This window comes from Sinohyriopsis cumingii, chromosome 6, assembly GCF_028554795.1.
Source record: "Sinohyriopsis cumingii isolate HCF-2022 chromosome 6, ASM2855479v2, whole genome shotgun sequence".
NCBI lineage: Eukaryota > Metazoa > Mollusca > Bivalvia > Unionida > Unionidae > Sinohyriopsis > Sinohyriopsis cumingii.
This window is the reverse complement of record NC_142966.1, coordinates 40752706-40776317: the sequence shown is the minus strand read 5'-3', so window position 1 is coordinate 40776317 and position 23612 is coordinate 40752706. Positions and strand designations below refer to the sequence as shown.

General features: G+C 33.1%; 1 protein-coding gene across 1 annotated transcript in view; it reads left to right on the top strand.

Moving 5' to 3' along the window:
• The window catches only part of LOC149796765 (uncharacterized), a 28016-nt gene extending 5717 nt beyond the window's left edge, over window positions 1–22299 (top strand). Inside the window, exons 7-10 of the mRNA XM_089960272.1 lie at window positions 23–181; window positions 20582–20632; window positions 21375–21500; window positions 21900–22299. Of these exons, the coding sequence (XP_089816398.1) occupies window positions 23–181; window positions 20582–20632; window positions 21375–21500; window positions 21900–22270 (707 nt within the window). The 3' untranslated portion in view covers window positions 22271–22299. The remainder of the gene's footprint in view (window positions 1–22; window positions 182–20581; window positions 20633–21374; window positions 21501–21899) is intronic.
• The last annotated feature ends 1313 nt before the right edge of the window (window positions 22300–23612 follow it).

Below are 23612 nucleotides of genomic sequence, written 5' to 3'. Positions count from 1 at the left end.
TTAACTTCCGAATTTGATTCAGACAATTTCGTCGGTACGGGTGGGACTGACGTTTTTTACGGATTGTACGGATGTGGTTCAGAAATGGTCGATATTTCACCTAGCATTGAGCCTTTGAAAACTTCGCAAAACGATGAAATCGTTTCGGTTTCGGCTAGATCCCAGACTCAGTCGTGTCGAGGTATGTATGGTTTAATTCAGTTATTTCAATCAACAGAGTTTGATGCAGTTTTGCACAATAATATAATTTTAAGAGATTATGGTGCTATTTATTGTTTGTCAATGTAATTTGGTTCCCCTCTTTTGTTTGAACTTCTGAAGCAGCACTATATTTACAGGTGAAAATGCTAGCTTGACAACACAATATATTTGTATAACTTATTATGCTCTTATAAAGAATATTGTTGACTGCAGTAATTATTTGAGAGTTTGTGAAATACATTGCATTGCATTACGTAACAGCATCACCAAGTCAAAGGAATGAGCTTGTTCGGGGAACAGAAGAAGACGATTTATACGAAACAGCCACCACTCCAATGGATCGGAGCTCGACTGAAGACATTAAGGTAAGGTCACTTGAAATTGTTTAAATTAAACAAACGTGAAAGTGCAAATGCCACTCGAATGTATCTGAATGGAGCATTCCTTTTCTAACACAATTATAATTGCTATTCCTGACAAAAATACAACTAATAAGTTTTAGTGATTTAATTCATTGAATACTTTGAAAGAAATACAATTTTAAATCCAGGATCTAGTATTAGAATCCTTCCAAGCAACTTCGAGGTGAGGGAGTGAAGCCCGTACACAATGTCAGGTCAATGTATTGTACTAGCACTAGTATTTGGGGTGTGGATTCTATGCTTCTCTCGTCCCATTGTATTTATATTATTTTATCTTCTTAATTCATCATGTTCATGCATTTATTTTATCAAAATACTGAATAATTCCCACTCTACTGCACTTCGCGTTGTTTCTTTCTTTTTATGTCTAACCCTGTCTCTATCTTATGATTCACATGCTATTTGTGATAAGAAATACCTTTTACTTTACCTTTATGTTTTAGGATGCGAATATATTCAAAATGGAGTAACGTTTATACAAATGATGTATATTATTCTGATAAAGTATTTATGCAATATTGAATATTATTTCAACGCAATAGTTTTTGAATATTGTATCTTGCAAGGTAACTAATATATGAGTGAAATGTAACTTAATACAAATTAATAAAAATCCTTTCTTTCCCCAGATATTTGAGGATGAAGATACATCTGGAATCAGAGATATGTAGCAGAAAGAAACAAAATATAATGCCTGGAACCGACTTAAAAGATTAGAACGATATTGATAATTGATAGTGGCATTGTAGTCACTCAAGCATACGGATGATGGTTTCTACAAATAAATGTTTTGTGATATCTTGGGAAGGTTTAATGTTAAGTGGAACACTACGTTGTATTAGACGTAAAGGAGTACGACCGAAAACTTTACTTGGAAACAGTCTTATAACTTTGAATTAACTTAAGGATGATGTAAACTGCCATGATAAATGACAGCGAGAAAAATGCTTATCTTATACTTGTTTAAACGTAACGCAGGCATTTCAACTAAGATATGGAACTCTTACGCATACAGAGTGTCGCCGAACAGAAACCGAGTGGGTTTTTGGACAAAATGAATAAGACAAACACAATGTGAGAAAGATAGAAATTTATGAAATGAATTAATAAAGAAAAATATATGATGTAAACATACAATGATTCTCTCACGCTCTCAACATACTATTGACTCAAACCACTTTACACAACATTCACACATTGAAAATAAACCAAAATATTAAATCAATATGAAGTACAGATCCAAGAAACCTCATGGACTGCAGATACGCTTCAAACAGTATTTTACACTATAAGAGAGATTCACATAATTTCAAATTTGAACTCTATTAAGATTCAAAATAATCTTATGAACACAACTAAGATTCAAAATAATCGTATGAACACAACTAAGCTTCAAAATAATCTTATGAATATAAAAATGCAGTGGAACAACAATTGATCCAAACGTATGCTTCAAGACCCCTTGTACAGTCGCACGATTCCTTGGGTTGGCCCACACTCTTATCGGCCGCTCGCACCCTTTATAAATCCACCACGTCTACAGTCATACGTATACACATGTACAGACAGCATACAGCACCATTTTTAATTTGCCACGTCTACGTCCGTGGCACAGATATACGTACATACATACATACGTATCGACAGCACGGAGCCTTAAATACTCTGGAAACTCCAGACAGCTCTAAACAACTTTAGACAGCTTCAGACATCTTCCGTCAGCTCTAGTCATATTCACAGTCAAATTGACAATCACACTTCACGGCGACAGACACAATCACAGCGACAGACACAATCAGCTACAATAAAACCAAATTGGTCATAATAAGTTTCCGTATAATCTCTAGATATGATAATACTTTAACCTCTAATAATGACTTGTAATTCAAAAATCTGCGTTGTAATAAATGCATTATTACGCAATAAGACATTACAAACCGAATAAGTTTCGCATATCAAATAAAAATGTAAATTTAACACTTACCCCTATGAGTGGAGAACAATGGAGAGTGTACACTCCTTGACGTGATCCAAAACGACCAGTGTCGGTTTTAGAAATTGATCTTGCTGAAATCCATAGGAGAGTGAGCACAAGTCAGGGTAGAATACCCGTGCATATCATGTTAGTAATGTTACTTCGTCACAAGTAATCTCTGGCGAGGTACATGTTAATACAGTCGCTTACCTGGAAAAACACGTATTCACCTAGATAACGTTGTACGCATGTACAACGAGAAATATTCGAATAGTTCCAGGGCAAAACCAAGTTATTTCTTTGCCTAATTCTGTGACATTCTCTGAAATGTCTGTATCATAGGTTCAACTTGATGTTTTAAAGCTTTGGCCAGTTATTGTCTCGATGCCCTTTTCAAGTGATAAATATGTTGCTTGAATATTTTAATGATTTTTTCAAAGGCAGTTACACACTGTATGTATGTATGTATGTATGTATGTATGTATGTATGTATGTATGTATGTATGTATGTATGTATGTATGTATGTATGTACGTATGTATGTACGTATGTATGTATGTATGTATGTATGTATGTATGTATGTATGTATGTATGCTGACCTCTCCGGAGGCCTAAGTGGCTAGGGTTTGTTGGATTCAATAATATCGTATGAAATCAATGATTCTGCAGCACGAAATACAACAGAAATACATATTGTATTCGATTTGTGTGACTTATATTGAATTTGCCTCTACCTTCTCTGAATACTAGGCTGATAACACTGGTATACAGCCCAGATGCTTCCGAAGTAAATGTAGTCCAACTATACCAATTCAGCAGTGTATCTCTTTTATGTATCTTCTTATTCTTTTGGTCAAAATTAAAGTTATGACGATATACCACGTGACCAGATTTTTTTTCCACTAAAGGACACAGGAAATATTACACCTTAGAACATATGCAGAGTAAGACCTGTATAAAATATAAAACAATCATGACCTACCTTCCTTTAATACTTTCAGTTAAAAACTTAACATTTGCAAAAGGATAGAAATAAAAGCCATCGCCTGAAACAAATATATTTTGGACACAATTTAGTATGCAACATTACGCTCTGACATTTATGTTTCATAAATCATCAACAATTTACCTGCGCCTTTGGATATTGCAAATTTAGTAGAGGTAATCTTTTCAGATTAGTTTATCCAGTTCGCAAACGATTTCATCTGCCAGAATTGTTCTTGAAAACATGTATTGCAACGGAAACATTTACCGTGAGGTAGAAAGCTAAACAATTCATTATGAGAACAAGTACAAGGGTATACAACGGACACATACATATTCATAAAAGTAGTAATTTGAGTCTAACATTTAGTGGCAGGCCTGCAGAAGGAGAGAGAGAGAGAGAGAGAGAGAGAGAGAGAGAGAACATAATTATTTAAACGTAGATTTTGATGACATTAGAAATGTTGTACAATAGAATTGCAATCTGGAACATGAATTACATAAACCAGAATATCTAGTTTAAGGATCAAGTCGAGATAATGTTTGTTTTGTATACTGTCGTATTGTTTTAGCATTGTGTAAATTTAGAGTTTGTTCAGGTGGTCTTACGATACCTTTTGTCCGGTAACGGCAACTCAGAATATCTGGAGTTTAGAATTTATTGAAGTTGGAACAAAGCAAAAGATGCTTGTTTTTCTATCGGTTTTAACCGTGTTCCATTACATTTTCCTGAAGACAAGCTAAAACGGTAGATTATTCATGTTACTATGACAATCGAATCAGACAGTCTGGAATACAGAAAGTTATAATGAATATGTCTATTGAAATTTTACGATCTGTAGTCCTTAATATTGTTTGTCACTTTTTATAATACATAGCTACCAAAGACTTTGATTTCTGTTTTGATGTTAATAATGATCGGAGTTTAATCAATTAAGCGCGGAAGAAACATTTGCATACTATCAAGAAGTAAACATACACGCCATACTTATTACAAGTGAACCAAGGATGAACTCATTTTGCGTTCGGATATTGCTAAAACTCATTAGCTATTGGAGCATAGCGCAGTGAGCATATGCATCATACAAGTTGTTTACAATATCACTAGCCAAACCTTTTTCCATCATTCTCTCATTGAATTCAGTGTCGGCAATCTGTTTAATTGAATTTCCTAATTTTTTCTGCATATGTCCCATGACATATTGTGTCTAAATCTTTATTCAACAAATCTAATATGATAATATAATTTGAACGTATAGTTGCTATGTGTAATTGCAAGACCGTTAGCTATAGCTCCAAAAAAAATCTTCCTGCTACTATTATATTATTGAAGATCAAGCAAAGTGCTAACTGCTGCCACTATGTAATTTATATCCTTGTTTGTTGAAGTTACCTTCTTGGCATTTTGGTCCAATTTGAAAAAATAAAAAGTAGTTTTGCTTGAAGGTTGTTTAGAGACAAAAATATTAAAGATATTGACGTATGGTTAATTCATAAAGGCTAACAAGAAGGAAGGAAATACAGCAGATAGGTTTAAATATCTAATTCCTTCCTATCATTATATCACATACATCACTAACAGAAGTAATGCATGTGAATAGTGTACGAATTTGAATTACAAATCTAAAGCGAAATATGTCGATAATACTGGGATGTTTCTTCATCTCAATTGATACGAATGTGAATTAAAATGACCACAGTGTAATTATAAGCAATTTGAGGCCAAACGCTTATGAAAGACTTCACCATATCTTACTGAAATGATGTTATATTAATGTTCAACGGAGTTCATAGATTTGTGGTTTCGTATATAGGTTTGGACAAACTTAAAGTAACTCGCCATCATGAGTGATAAATTGAGAAAATGACTATATGGGGCCCAGGCAATACTGGTTCTGAAGATGTGTATGCTGTTCATATAACAATTCCAACAAAACTATCAATTTCATGAACTTGGGAGAACACCTCAACATTATAATCCGTGGGTGTATAACTGTAGAAATATAGACGCTATATATAAACATTTTGATTGCACAGTCGCGTTATTTTCAAAGTTGTTTTGTTCAGTGATACTAAGATGTTAAAATGGTTTCCCCCGGTAAAGAAAAAATTGTGATTGTAATATATGATGAAGTTCTAATGGATCGGTGGTTGGAACTATTGCTTGATGTATACTAATAGAATAATACTTTGTTTCTGATTTAGGACTGAACATTTGCACAGTTTAACTATTAATATTGGCTACCAGAAAAAAGTGTAACTTAGACATAAAAGAATTTTGCAAGAATAGGCAGATTTTACAAGTGGTATCTAGCAAAGACGAAACAGTTAAGGGAATTTTGTTCTGAAGTAATTTATCCTGTTAGTATCGTGGAGACTCCAGCGATTTACTGCACATCATAACACCAAAGCAAACACGTCCCGTGTAATTAAAATAATGTCAGCTCATATCTTGGTACCAAGTTGATTTAATAATCCGTTGACACAGACTAACCCAATGCGATCAAAGTCAAATGTGAATGAATGAATTCAATATACAGTACATATGCAATCAACTATTAATACAGGCCATTGGATATACTGTTCTCGTTAATGTTAATTATTCGATGGTTTATGAATTTTTATCCTGTTTGTAAGTTATAAACAAGCTGGTTATTGACATTTGATTTCAAGGGTTTACGTGTAGCCTTATTTACACACTTAGAATGTTCTTGAAACGAGTCTGTAACCCACATCCGGGTTATTTTATTGTGCTTTAGGTTTTTATATAAAGTTGTGGTAAACAAAATTATCCATTCCAGTTGTGTGTTTAGTCTGTTAAATCATTTGTTGTTGTGCTTAGATATAATTTGAGATGAATCATTTGTCTAAATTATTAATTGGAATCACAAGTTGCTCATTAATGTTTGGACAAAACCTCTATGTTTGGATTATTGTGACGTTATTCTAAGACATTCAGGATGATATGTTGTATTGTAATGTTGTATTGTAATACATCAACACTGTTGGTACATGAATTATTCAAGACTGCTGACACATTAGCACAATCAAATCTTGAATTGATTCGGAACACCATATTCCATAGGATTTTTGAGGTATCATATGTTTTTATTTGGGATGTATTTCACAATACTGTAAGTTTCTTTTTTTTTTAATTTGTACCTTAGAGAAATAAATTTAATTGCTGAGTTCACTAAACTTGTAAGTTTCGAGATTTTGGTAACATAGTTTAAGAGTCACAGTCGTAGCAGGATATAATCACCTAATCTGTCATTTATAAATGGTGAAAATTATATTTTCGCCAGTGAAGGTAAAAACAACGTTACAACAATTGAGGAAGATTGAATGGTATACGTTCATAGCCAAAATAAGACCGTATACTGTTTTACAGTGTCAACATAGAGGACCAGGTGATAAATCAATACAAAAAATATTGCATTAATTCTAACCCGGATCATAATATAATAAAGCTGAATTTAGAAATGGAAGATATATTGGATTGAATATGTGCTATACACTGATTATTACGGATTATTACTGATAATACAGTGAATTGGATACTGCATAATTGTCTTCCAGAAGTGCATTGGCATTAAATATTGTAAAGTGTATGTATTACTTTGTTTAGATCTATATACAAGACAGTATTTTATTATTGCAGAAGTCTGATGAGATCTACCGACACCTTAATAATGCACATTTACTTTACGACGACCATTCCAGGTGTTAAAAAGTGTGTGGTATATACAGACATAACCAAACGTGTGTCATATATACTGAAATAATAAAGCAATACTTTATCAATTTGAAATCGTTAGAGATTGCTTTTCTTATTTTGAAACAATCCTTTCAACATTTTAATCAAGGTTAGGAAAGGACAACATATAAGTAGCAAAAGAAACACATTGTCTGCTGTAATGATCGATAAAAGCTGTATACTGTATAACTTTATGTGTGGCTCGTTTTTAGACTATAATATTTTGAAATCCTATGCACGAAATGCCTAAAACGTATCTTAACGATAATCTCCCACTCACCCATACAGTAGTTTGGCTTTTGTTACGGCTAAATACTGAAATGTTCTTTCCATTTGTAGTTTTGGAAACAAAAAGCTAACAATGTTATCATAAAATCTTGTTAAGAGCTCACGTTTCCCAAATATTTGTTGCACACGGTGAGCGTGACAGTCATTGCTACTTGATATTTTTTCCTGTTTTATCTTACTTAAAAATGAAATATCTCTAAACAACCGAGTCTTGTCTGCGTCCCGCACCTTTTTGACATTGTCGGATTGGCTGAACGTAATTGTTCTAACGTATCTAATTAACTTTGATCCAGATGCATCAGAAATAGAGAAACCGATATATGGAACGATGGATAGAAAATCACGATCAGATCTGAACAATCTTTAGAACTATCCACACTTTATTTTTATGAGTAACATACAATTAGTATTGCATTCTTTTACCTGCTCAATTGACATTCGGCAAATAATTAATATGGTATGATCATTGCACGTGCCATAGCTTGATGAACTGTATGTAATGATTCTTATAGGACGAATATTTCTTTTAATATTAACCATCTTAACCCTACTTGAATATGATGTAATAATTATGTTGTTATACATCAGCAAAATAAACAATGCATATCATCAATTATTCATTCACACGAGGGAGCCATAATAATCGTACCATGCGTTCCACAAGTTATTAATAATTATAAGCAGTGTGAAACATGCCTCACTGAGATTTCCTAGAAGCCACATGCTATTTACCTTTCTACATTTAGAAAAGAAAAGTCTCCAGTATCGACGGGATTGAAACCTCTACCGGGAAATACACTATCTGACTGAACACAACTGTTTCTGGAAGTTTAAAATTATAAAGACGTCTTAATAATGAACTAAAGGAAGATTTAGTTTATGTTCTACTTTTCGATATAAAAACCTTTCGACAGCATACATTTTACTTACACTTAAGCATAGACTATCCACAGAGTTCTCTAGCTGGGACAAGTTTTGATATTGTTTACTTTTCCTATACTTTTTGCACAGAGAGAGAGAGAGAGAGAGAGAGAGAGAGAGAGAGAAAGAGAGAGAGAGTCTAGTAACTGTGCAAAAGGATGACCAACTAATTATTAATTTAGGCAGTATACAGTTAGCATAGACGTTCAGTAAGAAGACGGCGCAGTGAGCAAATGATGGCGAGCGCTTGTAAATGCTAACAACAAAGATTTAACAAAAATCCCATTTATTCTAGCACATTAGCAATTGATATTTCATGAAATCAATGTAACTATATAGAGGTAATTTAAGTGCAAATTGAATAGTGTTTTTTGTTTTTGTATCGTTTAGTCAGCTTGTCATACAATATCTTTTCAACCCTGACCATTACAATGGGTCGGATGTAACGTACACGCACTCAGCAGAGGTCATAACACTATTGTTTATTAACGACAATGTTACAATTTGAAGACGCAATATTGTCCATGTACTATTAACCTATTGTTTATATTGTGGCGTTAGAAGGCACGTACAAAATTACATCGTGTATAGCTGGGTATATGTAGTGGAGTCTCAGACAATATCTACTTAAACTCGGTTGGCATTTTTATTCATGTGTTTTATGTAGCAACTTAGAGACTAATGATCTCTTTACAGCCCTAAATGTGCACAGTAAACACGCATGCATAACTCTTGACCTCGTATGGAAAGATACCAAGGAATTATTGGAAGAAATCATATATCAATTATTCCTATTTTACGGAGAAATTCGAAAGGGTCAAACGAAGAACGGGGAAACATACATTGGTGGATTTATTGCCTACGATTACAAGATGGTTTTGCTGAAACAATGGAATATTTTCATTTGCTTGTTCCTGTCAGCAAAAGGTAATATGAAAACCAGATAATTCTGGTTGATTTTAGAACGAATATCATGCACGAATTATACAAAAGTTTGAGTAAGCGTCTGCGCCAACAAAGTATGTCGAGCAGTCAATCGTTAATGTCTGGTATAATCGTCCATCGAATGAAGTGTTCAAAGACAGTATTTATTGATCTTAACACAGAGTAGTAAAACTAAGTCAGTGATCACTGGATTATTATGTCTGTTTATTCTTATTTAGAGTCATTGATTTATAAATCATTTCTTATTTGTTATAAATATTAAGTTTAAATATCAGACATTTCTGAATATTATGGATAAAATTTCAACAAATAATTACACTAACTTAGGAAAGTGATAGTTTCGTGAAAATATTTGAGTATATATCAAATCGTTTGTTTTCTTCTGAGGGTCCAATCCTTTTATTTTGTACATCTCAATTAAGTGGAAAAAATACTTACACTGAATATATGGATCTCCATTTTGACGAAAAATCACCAAAACAAACAAAGCCGAACAAAATGTAACCCCCTACCATTATGATGTGTATCTTAATTGTTAATATATCTATTATTTTAAGTTGCAGGTCACAATCTAAATGACTATGACGACGATATAGTAGACGCTATAGCTGGACAAAAAGTCATAATTGCAACATGGCCATTGAATGGTTCATCTCTGTTCATCAATGTTACAAGGGGCAATAGTACCCGTCTGACGACGTTAGTAGATGGAAGAATTGACAAACATACAACAGTCCAGAACGGACGATTGATCATGAAATATAATCACACCATAAAAGAAGTGACTTTAATGTTCGACAAAGTCAGCAGGGAAGATGAAGGGTTATATCAAATAGAAGAGAGTTTATATACAAGTAAAGAAGCCTCACACGAGATCGAAAGTGACGGGCGTAAAACAAAAGATGGATCATGGAGGTTGATATTATCCGTTCTTGGTATGTGTAATGTCGATAAAATTGTTTCCAGGAGCGAATGGAGTGATTGGATTGAGTATATGATTCGCTTGCAGCTGTATTATAATAATTGTATTGTATAACAGGGCCAATACTTGTTTTTCTGAAGTACACATAACACCAAACATTGGGTTACTGCATTTACTTGTTACGTAATCGTTATACATACAAACATAATGCATAATTTGTAAACCTAGTAAACGTTAAAATGTGAATGAAGATTCCTGAAATTAGATATGCGTAAATAATTAACATTCAAATAACTTGTTTATTCTTCTTAAACACATAACGTAAATTTGCTTAATTTTCTTCCAAAGTATGATATTTTGCCTGGATTATCTAAGTTCTGACCCAAAGATTGTTTCAACTGGCCATGTACATAAAATGCAATAGGGCAAAACATACTACAATATTAGGAGTAAATACAAAATTATGACAAGCTCAACGGCATAGCAATTGATTTTTTGATGTTTACATAAGATAAATTTACAGCATGGAAGTTTCATGTAGTAGATTCTAACAACGCTTAGCCTATACCGCAAACATTTACCGTGCACATGCTACACACTGTTTCCAATCACCGGTCAGGAAAAGCTATCATAACTAACGTAAACTCTTTTGGCTACTACTACTAATATATATATATATATATATATATATATATATATATATATATATATATATATATATATATATATATATATATATATATATATATATATATATATGTAACATACTTGGAGATTAAATACATGTTCACCATCGTTACGTTTTTCTTCGACATTAAGTTTGACTTCCTTGCTATACTGAAAATTAAGCAATACCTATTAATAATACCTATAAATATGATTGTTCTTTCACAATGGTGAGTTGATGCATTCATTGGAAAGTATCTAATTGTATATGAACCAGGATCAAGTGAAGTAAAGCTAGGCTATGCTGGAGAAAACATCATCATGAAATATGGAAAAACATCATATCAATCCAGAACAAATCATTACGACCATTTGGTTGCACTCTTGCTTGGGTCTGTTTGTAGTATATTGATGGATTCCTATTGGTATGGCCGACTGAGGTGTACAAGCGACGATCTGGATATGGTCTACATGCTTACTATCGAAAACGTCACCCAGAGGGATGCCGGTCTGTACGAGGTAACAACTGACAGGGATAAAGTAGGGCGATGCTTCCTCGACATCAAAGGTATTTGAACAAAAGGAATCATAATAATGAAAATGTATCATGGTCATCAGGATTACCTTTGAACGTTATGGTAGAGATTTGGTCTTTAATATAGAGTAGTTTTGTTATGTTTTAGCTACGTTCTCCATATTTACTGCAGCAACCTTAAAACAGTGAAATTTCAAAACACTTTTCCAGACAAGCCATGCACATTTTATAATACTTGTTGTGTCTAATGGTAAAACCTACTACTGTATTCAATTCAGTTACAATTGCTGCATTCATTATCAATATGATTTAATAGACATGGTCCTGAGTCTTTCGTTCCACCGAGTTTGCAAAAAATTTGATACTAACAGAATAAAACCGAACATGACATTTTCATTAAACTACATGACCTAGAAGTTAAAATGAAATGAGAAAAGACCAATAAAAAATGCACTTTTGTACATAACAGATAAACCCATTCGTGCAATTGTTAAAGAAAACACGAGAATCGGATGGTTTTACAATCAACAAGGGATTCTTCGCACACTGCTGGTCATTCATCCGAATCAGGAAGTAATGATGTTGGTGCCACCAACCAATATTCCCGAAATTAAGAGTGATTTTCAGCATCGGTTGTTTTACAGCGGGGACTCATTAAAATGTTTTATGTCGTTCGCATTGATGAATTTAAGACACTCTGATGCAGGACTATATACCATTAAAACCGTACATAAAAATACCATACCTGGCAGCAAAGAATTGATTGTAGAAGGTAGGAATGGCAAATGTATTTTACTGATTAGAGAGGCATGTCTCTTACTACATCTAATGTGTTATATATATATATATATATATATATATATATATATATATATATATATATATATATATATATATATATATATATATATGAGAATATTAACAGTCACGGGAAGTATAATTTGGTAATTAAAATGAAAAATGGGTCATTATCTATTTGAAACTAATGGGAAAAATTAAGAATATAACTAAATTATGTCAAAGAAAGAAATTGTTCGTTTTACTAACATTTCAATGTTGTTTGAATTGTATGAATTGCACATTACTGTGGAATAAAGGTCTAAAATATATTACACTAGACAAATGGAACAATGTATGATATCCTGATAGGAGGGGTGTTGGAAAGTTTGGTGTTGTCCTACTCTCTCTCTTCCATGCATAACAGACAAAAATACATGAAAATCGGTGAGAAACAACAAACTTTGAACTGGATAAAACACGTGAATTTGAACTTAAAGCATGTAACCTACATAAGCGTAGGTGCTGGTAATGGTATTTGTAAACCTTCCATGGGACATATCTACAGCGTTTACAATACAAATTATACAAAGTTGCAATAGATTGTTGACACTGTACCGTGTGTGTGTGTTATTAGGATTTTTAACGTAGCTTTAACAATTTTTCAGTCATATCCCTACGATGTCTGCAGTGTGCAGTTTATAGGGATGTCTAGCACTGGGGCATCATGCCGCACACATGTAGCATGATGTCCCACCCAGTCACATTATCCTGACACCAGTCCGACCAGTCCTAACACTATCCTCTAAATGCTGAGCGTTTAGCTTTCTGTACCGTAAATATATCGGTCAGGCGGCACGAACATATTGCAATCTTTCAACGCTTTTGTTTTATTATGCTTGTTTTTGTACCTATATAACAAGGTTACAAACTGTGTTTGAATGTTAAAGATACATAAGTCTGCTATCCCTCTGTTTCTTTGTCTCTCACTGTGTTGGTTGGTCAGGCAGCCAGCTAAATGACCAATAGAGAACATGGGCTCGGCGGTGTTGTTCAGGGTCTGTTCAGAAGGATAGCCCCAAAAGCAATACCGATTGGAATACAACTAGGAATGAAGACTATTGACGTTGTTCGTGATAAAGGGATTAGTGTTGCTGGTGATGTTGCTGGTAAAGCGTTCTAGGAAATCAAAGAAAGACTAACACGATTAATATGATGAAAACCTCAGCGACCAGTGAAACTGGCCAGCACACTGAATTTATGCCTGAAAATGTCAGTAAAATAATAAATCAAGTCGCAGATCAAAAGCTAGGAGAGCTGGCTGGTGTGCCACTATCAGAAAAAAAATTTAACTAAATATTACTGCTTGTGTGATAGCAGGAAGTGGTCTTCGAGTTAGACTATTACAATTATGATAAAATGTTCAAACGTGTATCCTGCCCAGCATTTGACATGGACGCACCAGATCTCAAAGATGAGTCTGTGCGTGATGATCAGTATTATTCTTATGATGCACGTATACCTAACACACGTAGAAGAACCGAATTACAAATTCATGATACAAGTAGGTATTTCTTGCCCGCTGAGACATTTATCAAGGTCGAAGGTAGACTTTTAAAAGCAGATGATACAGGATACGGAATTGGTGATCGCGCTGGTCTCATATCTTTGGATTTTGGCGATAAACACAGGATTCAAATCTGCATACTTTGGTATATAGGTGTATTTAGCATTTAGAAGTATAAATCCATTGAGTACGTGCATGAAGCTGACCGTTCAATTTAATTTCATTAGCATGTGCTCCTCGTTGACATTGATTTTTCTCCTTCTATGTTCCCTCCCCACCCTCATATGTCGGGTGAACGCATGGTCAAGTTGATCATATATATATATATATATATATATATATATATATATATATATATATATATATATATATATATATATATATATATATATATATATATGATTGTGTTTGCATATTTTATGTCTAAATGTTCGTCTGGTTTGACAGAAAATATCATCATATCTTTGAAATAATAATGTTGTTAATGTGTGCAATCATATGTACAAAATACAGCGATATCTTTCAAAAGAGACACTCTTTTAGCTTAGTTTGATGGTTTCAATTGTTTTTTTTCATATGAATAACAATAACACATGTCTTATAAACCCATCTACTCTGCAAGCGAGACATTTGATGGGTTTATAGCAGCATTTTGACAATGGGCTAATCGCCATAAAAACGGCAACTTTATAGACCACGTGGCAGCTTATGATCCAGAAATAATTCAATGATATAGAGCTGTAAATGCAATAAACTGACAACGAACCGTGCAAAACTAGTATCTAATTAGCCTGAGCGCTTTAGATTCCTAACATAACAACTGCTATGATCGTTGTCAGTTTAATGCGCTTATCGTAAACAATTCGTGACACACGTGATCCCTTGCTGGATCCAGTGGACTTGAGAGGAAATTTATTCGCCATATGACTTGTATTCTTTATATATATCCATCTATGATGCCAATATATTGAAAAAGCTCATTTGTTATTTTGTAAATATATCCTTGGTACATCTAAGTCTACTCCAAATGCATTCGTATATAACAAATTAGAAATAATTAGTATACAGTGTATAAGATATAAAAGTGTTTTGAAATATTGGCTAGTAAAATATTGAAATAAAATAGAGACAGTCATAAATATAAGTATATTGTTATAAAGGATATACAATACATCAATTTAAATTATACAATTTTATATAGGGCATTGGCATTAAGTCCATTAGGATACAAAGTATCTAACTTATGAATCCAATAAGTTTCTTGTATGAGCGTATTCATGTCACCATGCACAATATCTATTGGCATGAAAGAAAAATCGATTAGAGAGTGATTATTGGTGTTAAAGTGTGTTGAAATATTAGAGGAAAACTGAGGATCATTTATATGAAAGCGATGATTATTCATTCTCTTAGAAACTTGTTGAAGTGTTTGTCCCGCATATTACCTGCTACATTTTTTTTACAGGTTATTAAATAAATCACATCAGTTGATATGCAGTTAGTGTTATCACGTAGAGAAAATACCTCTTTTGTATTAGCACTACTGAAAGAAGTACTTTCTCTTATGTTTGCACATTGAGAACACCGGTGTCTGTTACATTTAGATGACGAAAAGTGTCTTTTTTATTTTCTGTCTGTTTAGTTCTAATTAAAAAATCTTGCAAATTCTTGGATGTTCTATAAGCGAGAATTGGTTTAATTTTGTAAAGAGATTTTACGCTGGTTTTATTGGATAAATTTAGGAGACTATAATATTTATTAGTTATACGACCTATATTAGGTAATGAAGGATTATATTGGATTGTGAAAGGAATTACATCTCTTTCTATTTTACATTCTGCTGTGTTGAAAGCCTCATTTTGAGTAAGATTACGGGCTTTGTTCAGCCCAGAATCAATTATATGTGTAGGATAATGTCTATTTTGGAAATATATGTTTGTAATTTATTCAACGAATTTTGTAATTGACAATCATCTGAAATAATGCGTCGGTATCTTTTGGCCTGGCTATATGGTATACCGTTTTTTCATGACATAGGATGACATGAAGAATATTCCACATATTGGTGGATATTATTTTCCTTGCTATGACTATTTGTAGAGATAGTGTTATCAATATGATTTTATTATATTTACATCTAAAAATGAAACATGCTTACTAGTTGCAGTATAAGTAAATTTAATCGTCGGATGAAGATGATTTAGGCCATCAATACATTTTTCCAGTTCTTCAGTTGAATGGTTCCAGATCATAAATATGTCATATAAAGATCTGAACCAAACATATGGATTACACTTTTCGTTTTGAAGACAATATTATTCTAATTTACGTATGAAAAGGGAATCGTATTGAGGTGTACGTATGTTAAGAGGGAAAGTATCAAATTCCTCATATACGGAATTATTATTTTTAGCAATGTCATTAATGCATGTTGAAATTTCTGATTTAATCTATTGACGGGTTTTTGTTAATATGTTTATAGTATTTTTCATCATTTAATTGACGTTCAACTTCTTTAACATACTTTTCTTGATTCATAATAACAATAGTGTTTGATTTATCAGCCTTTTTAATAATTATACTGTCATCATTCATTAGGTTACATAAAGACTTAATTTCGTACTTATAAATATTACTATGATATAGCTATTTATGATTACCAGTTAATATCTCTTTTATAATCGTGTCAATATATAAAGCTAAATATCAATCACGTCCATTTGGTGGTGTAAAAGATGATTTAATTGTGTTAAAATAACCCAGTTTTTAGAATGAAAAGAAATCGATTTACTCTCTGAATTGTTGTATGCTTTATCATAAAAAATTCTTTTAATTTTAGGCGTCTAGAAAAATTAAAAATTTCTTCAGCTAATTTAATTTTATTGCGACATTTTGGTTTGGGACAAAATTTTAGCCCTTTGCCTGACAGTATATAGTTATTATCAGATATTCTTCTACGTGAGAGGTTTAACACTGTTTCCTTACCTCTCTAAATTTGTTTATTTAGGTTTATTTCTTTTTTCCACTCTCTTCTACTTCTGAATATGTGAAACCTCTTATTCTTTTGTCTTGTGATGTCGAATCTATTAGCCCTTGTAGAATCTTTACCAGGTTTGTCAGTGTCTTTCTCATGATCACTGTTTCTGATTCCCGCCGTTTTACGGCTTCTGCGTATGTCTTGTTTGCTGTGCCCTGGGGAGTCAAGTTTTTCGCTGTTGTTCATCATGTTGATTCTTGTATGAATGTACCAAATTCCTATTTATGTTGACTCTTTAGTTTACTGATATTTTGGGAGGTGCTATATTTGTATTACTGTTTCTTGCTGTAGTTTCATAGGGTTTTGAATACTTCCTTTCTTGCCGTTCATTACTCTGCTGTTGTGATGATTTACTGCTTTTTTGCTGCTTCTTATTCTGTTGTTGTGATGATTTGCTGTTTTTCTGCTGCTGTTTTTTCGGTTGTTTATGGATTATATGCTGTTCTCCAGTTTTCTTTACTTGTTGATTTTTCTCTTCTTTACTATTTCGTAAATTGTTCAGTTTTTCATTTTGCTTCAGAAGTATATCATTTTTCGTTGATTCTGTTTTTTGATATACTTCTTGGTTGAAACTGAAAAGACGTTACCCATCTAGTTTCTTCCTCAGTTCATTCCTAACCTTTTCCATCTGTTTTCCGACGTTTTGTGATATTTTTTGTTCTTCTGCTAATCTCTCACATATATTTAACGAGACTTTATATAACAGACTGTCGATAGAATTTTTGGAAATTTTCATTTCCACTTCCTATGCATATCTTCAGTTTCAGTCGTAAACCTGATGGAACGATCCCCTCCTCAACACATTTGTTCAATAAACTGCTGTGAAGGCTGATTTTCGTTTGTTTTTCAGATAGTTTTAGTATTTGATATTTCAAAGACGACATTACTCTCGGTGGATCATAATTTGATGCCATTATTTTGTTGAAAAATTTCAGAATTGCGTTTGTGTTTTTTTAATCACAATTCTGAAATATTGGCTAAGAATTCTAAAAATGCTGGAAGACAGATATCCTAAACTAAACTACAATTTACAGTTAAGATTGGGGGAAATTGTTATTGCTGGGCTACCTAGGTTACAAACCTTCTATTTACATTTGGATTTGGCCATGTTTGGTGTACTCAGGGCGTAAATGCTGAAAATATATTTCTTAGACTGTTCAGCCGGAGATGTGAAGATATTGTTAGGCAAAAGTTGCAGGATGAGGTTAAGTCGATGGAAAGACCGCTCTTCTATAGGACATTGGGAGTAGAATTTACTTGTCAAAAATATCTAGTATTGTTGGGAGATAACGATCTTTGCTATATAATCTCTGTGCTTAGAGTGGGGGACTTACCAATTAGAGGTTATACTGGAAAATATGAAGGTTTCTTCTATGATGAACGATTGTGTCAAAGTTGTAACGTTAACATTGAAAATGTATTCCATTTTATTATTTTATTGTCCGCTATATGGAGAAATACGAAGAAAATACTTACGCACCATTTTATATAAAAATCCAACTTTAGGAAAATTTAGGTCAATTATACACAATGATACTAGTAAAATTCTTTTGACTAATTTAGCAATATTTACTATAAAAGCCTTAAAGATCAGAGAAACTGTTTTATCAAAGACTCCTGCTACATAAGACTTTAGAGCAATATCACAAATCTTGCTCCACACAAGTTTTCGGCTTACCCTTAAATCCGTGTGCTTGATTACTGTGCAGTATATACTTGTATCTCACCTGTATCCGAAAAAGCAATGACTATTACTTTCATGTATATTCTTACAAATACGATATTCTTTTTGATACGCACTATAACATCTTTTGTACCGCATGATGCATGGACATGTATCATGGCCTGTGGCATATTTTTACAAATAAAGACTAATAAAAAGATATCTATCACTCTATCTACCTTTCTATCTATCTATATATATATACTTAATAATAATAATAATAATAATAATAATAATAATAATAATAATAATAAACTATAACTGAGGCTACCTTTTCAAATTTGGCTTTAATTTCTATTTCATCAGAATATAAAAAGATGTTCACATTTAACTGTCTATATTTGAATTATGTAATATATTTTAAATTGATCGTATCTGACATCATATATATCTTTCGTGAGCACCTCTTTCAATGACCTTTACTTTTCTTGATCAACTCAGCTGTTTGTGTGAAGTCACTGGTGTCTATGCATTAGATAATTAATATCAAGGTTATGTAAGTTATATTTAATGAATTACTTAATTCATTGCAAATATAGAATGTTGATATTGTGATACTATTGGAATACCAAATGCATTTATATAAAAATTATGACATCTTTAAATGAAAACAAAAGTGATTGTGCTTATATATATGATTTACAAAAGAACTTGCATGAGGCAAATTGCAAGAAAGAAACTTTAGAAAGAAAATATTAAATATATAATTGTAATAACGTACATTTGACTTCTATTCATGAGAGCTGTCTTGATATTTCTTTTCGAGCGCGTGTAACAGGAAATTAGATGATACGTAATTACTAAATCAGATAAATGCTTTGTATGGCTCATATCGCAGTGTTATTTTTTTAAAAGAGTCTCTTTGTGAAATAGTCTAATATTTGCTTTACAATCGTAACTAATAATGCAAATTAATACTCTTGTAAAGGAATTATTTTTCTTGCGTATAACATGTACAAATTCCTATGATGAGTGTTCACACCTATTTTTCTTGCGTATAACATGTACAAATTCCTATGAGGAGTGTTCACACATATTTTGTCATTTTGAACACCTAATCGAAATTTTTGTTGACACCATCATCGTGTGCAAACTAGTATTTTCCCTTGTAAGCTAAGAATATGAATACCATTAGCTTTCATCATATCTAAGACAATACATAATAATTATTATATACCATTTCTTAGTTCAAGGTTAGAAAGAGTTTTGTTTACCATTATTTTCAAATATGTCACGAAGAAGCAACTGATATTTTGGGACATAAGCTCGGTAATATTGGACAATCTAATTTGTCATTACTTTTATCGTAAAAGTGTTTATGGACTTAATAAAGGATATATTATTCCAGACAAATACGTATTTATTCATCACACGACTTGTTCAATGAAATTAGCATTTTGATCATAGGATAAAAAACGTACCTTAAGGTCGTTTTATTGATATTTGCAGATATATTGAAAGATTCAATCATTGGCACGCAGCTGCTTTAACAAATTATAACTATTTCAGATTTCTGCATACATTTGCTGTGCGTATCTCATTCGTATAATATAATACATTTTCCAGGCAGACAAAGAGATTGTTAAAAAGTATTCATATATAAATCGGGGATGGATTTGTGGGTTTAGTTCAATAGACAGAGTACGCATGGCGGTCACTATAGCTACTTGAAGCAAACCATGTGAAGAACACGCACGCACGCACGCACGCACGCACACACACACATCTAACTATCTACATATATATATATATATATATATATATATATATATATATATATATATATATATATATATATATATATCTGTGTGTGTTATTTCTTTTTATCTCTTCTAAATCTATTTTCTATTTTCTTCTTCAGAGGAAAACACAATTAAAGTCCAGGGAAGTATAATATCTACGATTGAAACAGGTACTTGATACTACCCACAACAAAAAATAGATATAAAAAGAATAATGCCATAGTCACTACTAGTAAACATCGGAATATGAACTGAATGATTTGTAATTGAACAGTGCAGTCAAGAAAATGGTAATTGCGTACAGGAAGTTAGAACGAATCCGAAACGTTTGTGATTTAATAGTTTTAATTTGAATCAATTTCAAAGAGGCAAAATGCACCTAGGTTAGGCTAAATTTAACATACAAATAGTTATACATTGGAAATTATGGAAATGGGCTCGCGAGACTAAAATAACATATTTGTTTGAGGGAAGGTCAAACAAGTTGGAAACCAATGACATTTGTTTACATTTACATGTAGGGATGTCGTAAGAACGAGCTAATTGTTTTTGAGTTACAACTCTCCTTACATAAATTTGTTGAATGAGCATGACTAATCTGTACCAAAAGTGACGCTGTAGAAAAGATTTCGAAAATTTTGGGATAACAGGACGTATTGTTGCAAATATTCTAATGACGATTTAGTGACTGACAATTTGAAATAACTGAATGATCTTGTATGGCAATTATTTTGCCATGCTAAGGCACAATATATTCTGACCTAGGTCCTGTGATAATTATCTGTCACTCTGTTTTGTCATATAAGCGCTTAGAAAAGGAAATATTTTTTTTTTCTTTCCAAAAGCTCAGTTAGTCGTACAGTCCAATTTGTATTGGCATTTGTATTTGTCATGTATTTTCAATATATATAGATATACATACAGTGAGATTACCAATGTACATGATACCCACATTCATTGGAGCGGTTGCTGTGATCAATACTATGATATGCTGTTTAATACTCCAAAACATCCGACAGATGAAACCATGGAAACCAGGTATGAACAAAATGTGTAGCCTTAGTTGCTTTTATCTTCGTTCTAAATTAACCATTTCTGATGCGTAACGGAGAGCGCTTTAGACCACTCGGCCACTCGGGGCCCCCATTCAATGACGTAACCTATTAGGAATATTCACAGTTTAATATAGGAATCCAATCTGCTTTGAAATATAGTGAATTTAATTTCCTAATTAGAATCAGTCCTATAAAACAAATTTTCAATAGCATTGAGAGCATATAATTTAGCCAACCTACATTGACGACTGTGAATGCCAATATTTTAACAGGGTAGACTTTTTATTTTCACATACGAGAACTGATTGCTCAGTTGCTTACGCAATTGGAAATATAATTTAATAGAATTATTTCCATGAATCTTTCCATTTTGTATTTGCAGACCGAAGTCATACGCATGAGGAAGTTGATACCGATTTATATCTTACGCCTTTTGGAGTAGAAAGATCTCTGCCGGTACCTTTGACGAATGATGAACTCTTAGGTCATTCCGCTACATCACAGAATCCACTGTTTGATACTAGCATGCTCTTATTACATAAAACCCAAGATCTGTGTATGGATGAATATGAAATGATTGATATGTCAGGTAATGTTGATCCTGAAAGTACATCATATAATAAAGAAACCATTTCTGAAGGAACCATTTGTGAGGCGACCGAAACTATTAAAAGGCCTTCTATCGATACTTCGGGGTATTTAACAGTGCTGGGTGAAAGCACATTAAATACTGAAGACACCAATTGTAAATAACTCATTCTGAGTTTACCTCTGGGTATTTAGGAAAGCCGGGTGTGATCTAGACTTCTGTTTGAAATATATGCATTCCACATATCTTAAGTCATTTTAGTCGCAGTGATATAAACACAATATTTACCGATGCCAGAGGCATAATTTTAATAGGCTTGCTATTTCTTCCTAGCTGGGCGTAACATAAATTAAAATAAACATTGAAAATAAAATGTTCATTCGAAACCGTGTTGATTATGTCAGGAGTACACATATATAATACTTCAGCGATTTATACTCGAATCAACGGGACAAAAATAAGTTTTGAGTGATCAATACAGTTGACTGTGCCATGTGGAGAAGAAGAGTGGAATTCAGGGGAAACAGGCAGTTTATAGTTTCTTATATATTCTTTGTTTATGGGTGTGTGTGTATGTGTGTATGTATGTGTGTATGCGTCTGTATGTGTGCGTACATATGTATGTATGTATGTATGTATGCATGCATGTCCGTCTGTCTGTCTGTCTGTATATATGTATGTATGCATGCATGCATGTATATATGGTCGCACGTACATACCATCTTGATAGTTACGTTATTTAAAGCCTACAGATCCTAATTGTTTTTGATCCATGTAATATGTCCTGGATCGTCTGCCCGCGATATCCCACTACGATAATAATTTATACTGATGGCATTGCCATAAAAATACAAAGCTGGGTAATACATAATTGAGATTATGAGGTTGTGCCTACTTGACTAAATTAGTTTTTTGTTTGCAACATATTACATAGCAAATGTTTGGTAATGATTGTAGACTATATATTAATATTACTATTATTTATTCTTGAAAATGATTACTTGGATTTGAGTGTAAGTCATTGGTTTTCCCAACGGGAATTCCTCGTCTACTTTTTTTATGCCATGTTCGTTACTAAAGATTTAATCACAGACCTAGCAGCAGGGGGGGCGAATCGGACATTTTGTCCAATCGTTATTTTGCTTAATTATTACTTTCTGCACTCAACGATCTAGTGTCGTCAGCGCCTGGTAAAAAAAAAACGACGACGTCGTTGGGGGATCGTCCAATCGTTATTTGGTTTAATTAACACCTTCTGCGCGCCGATCCCCAGCGTCGTCAGCGTCCGGTAAGCACGTCGACGACCGCGTCGATGTCATCGCCCCCCCCCCCCCCCTGCTGCTTACAATGAAAGTCTTTATGATCTTACAATTTAACCGAATATTTGGTCAAGTCCGATACGATATCGTGTCCGAGGATCATGTAAATTTATCGTTACGAATCCATGTGGGGTCGACTGAGCATGACTAAAAAAGTTTCGAAAAACATTAAAGTCCATGTCACCGC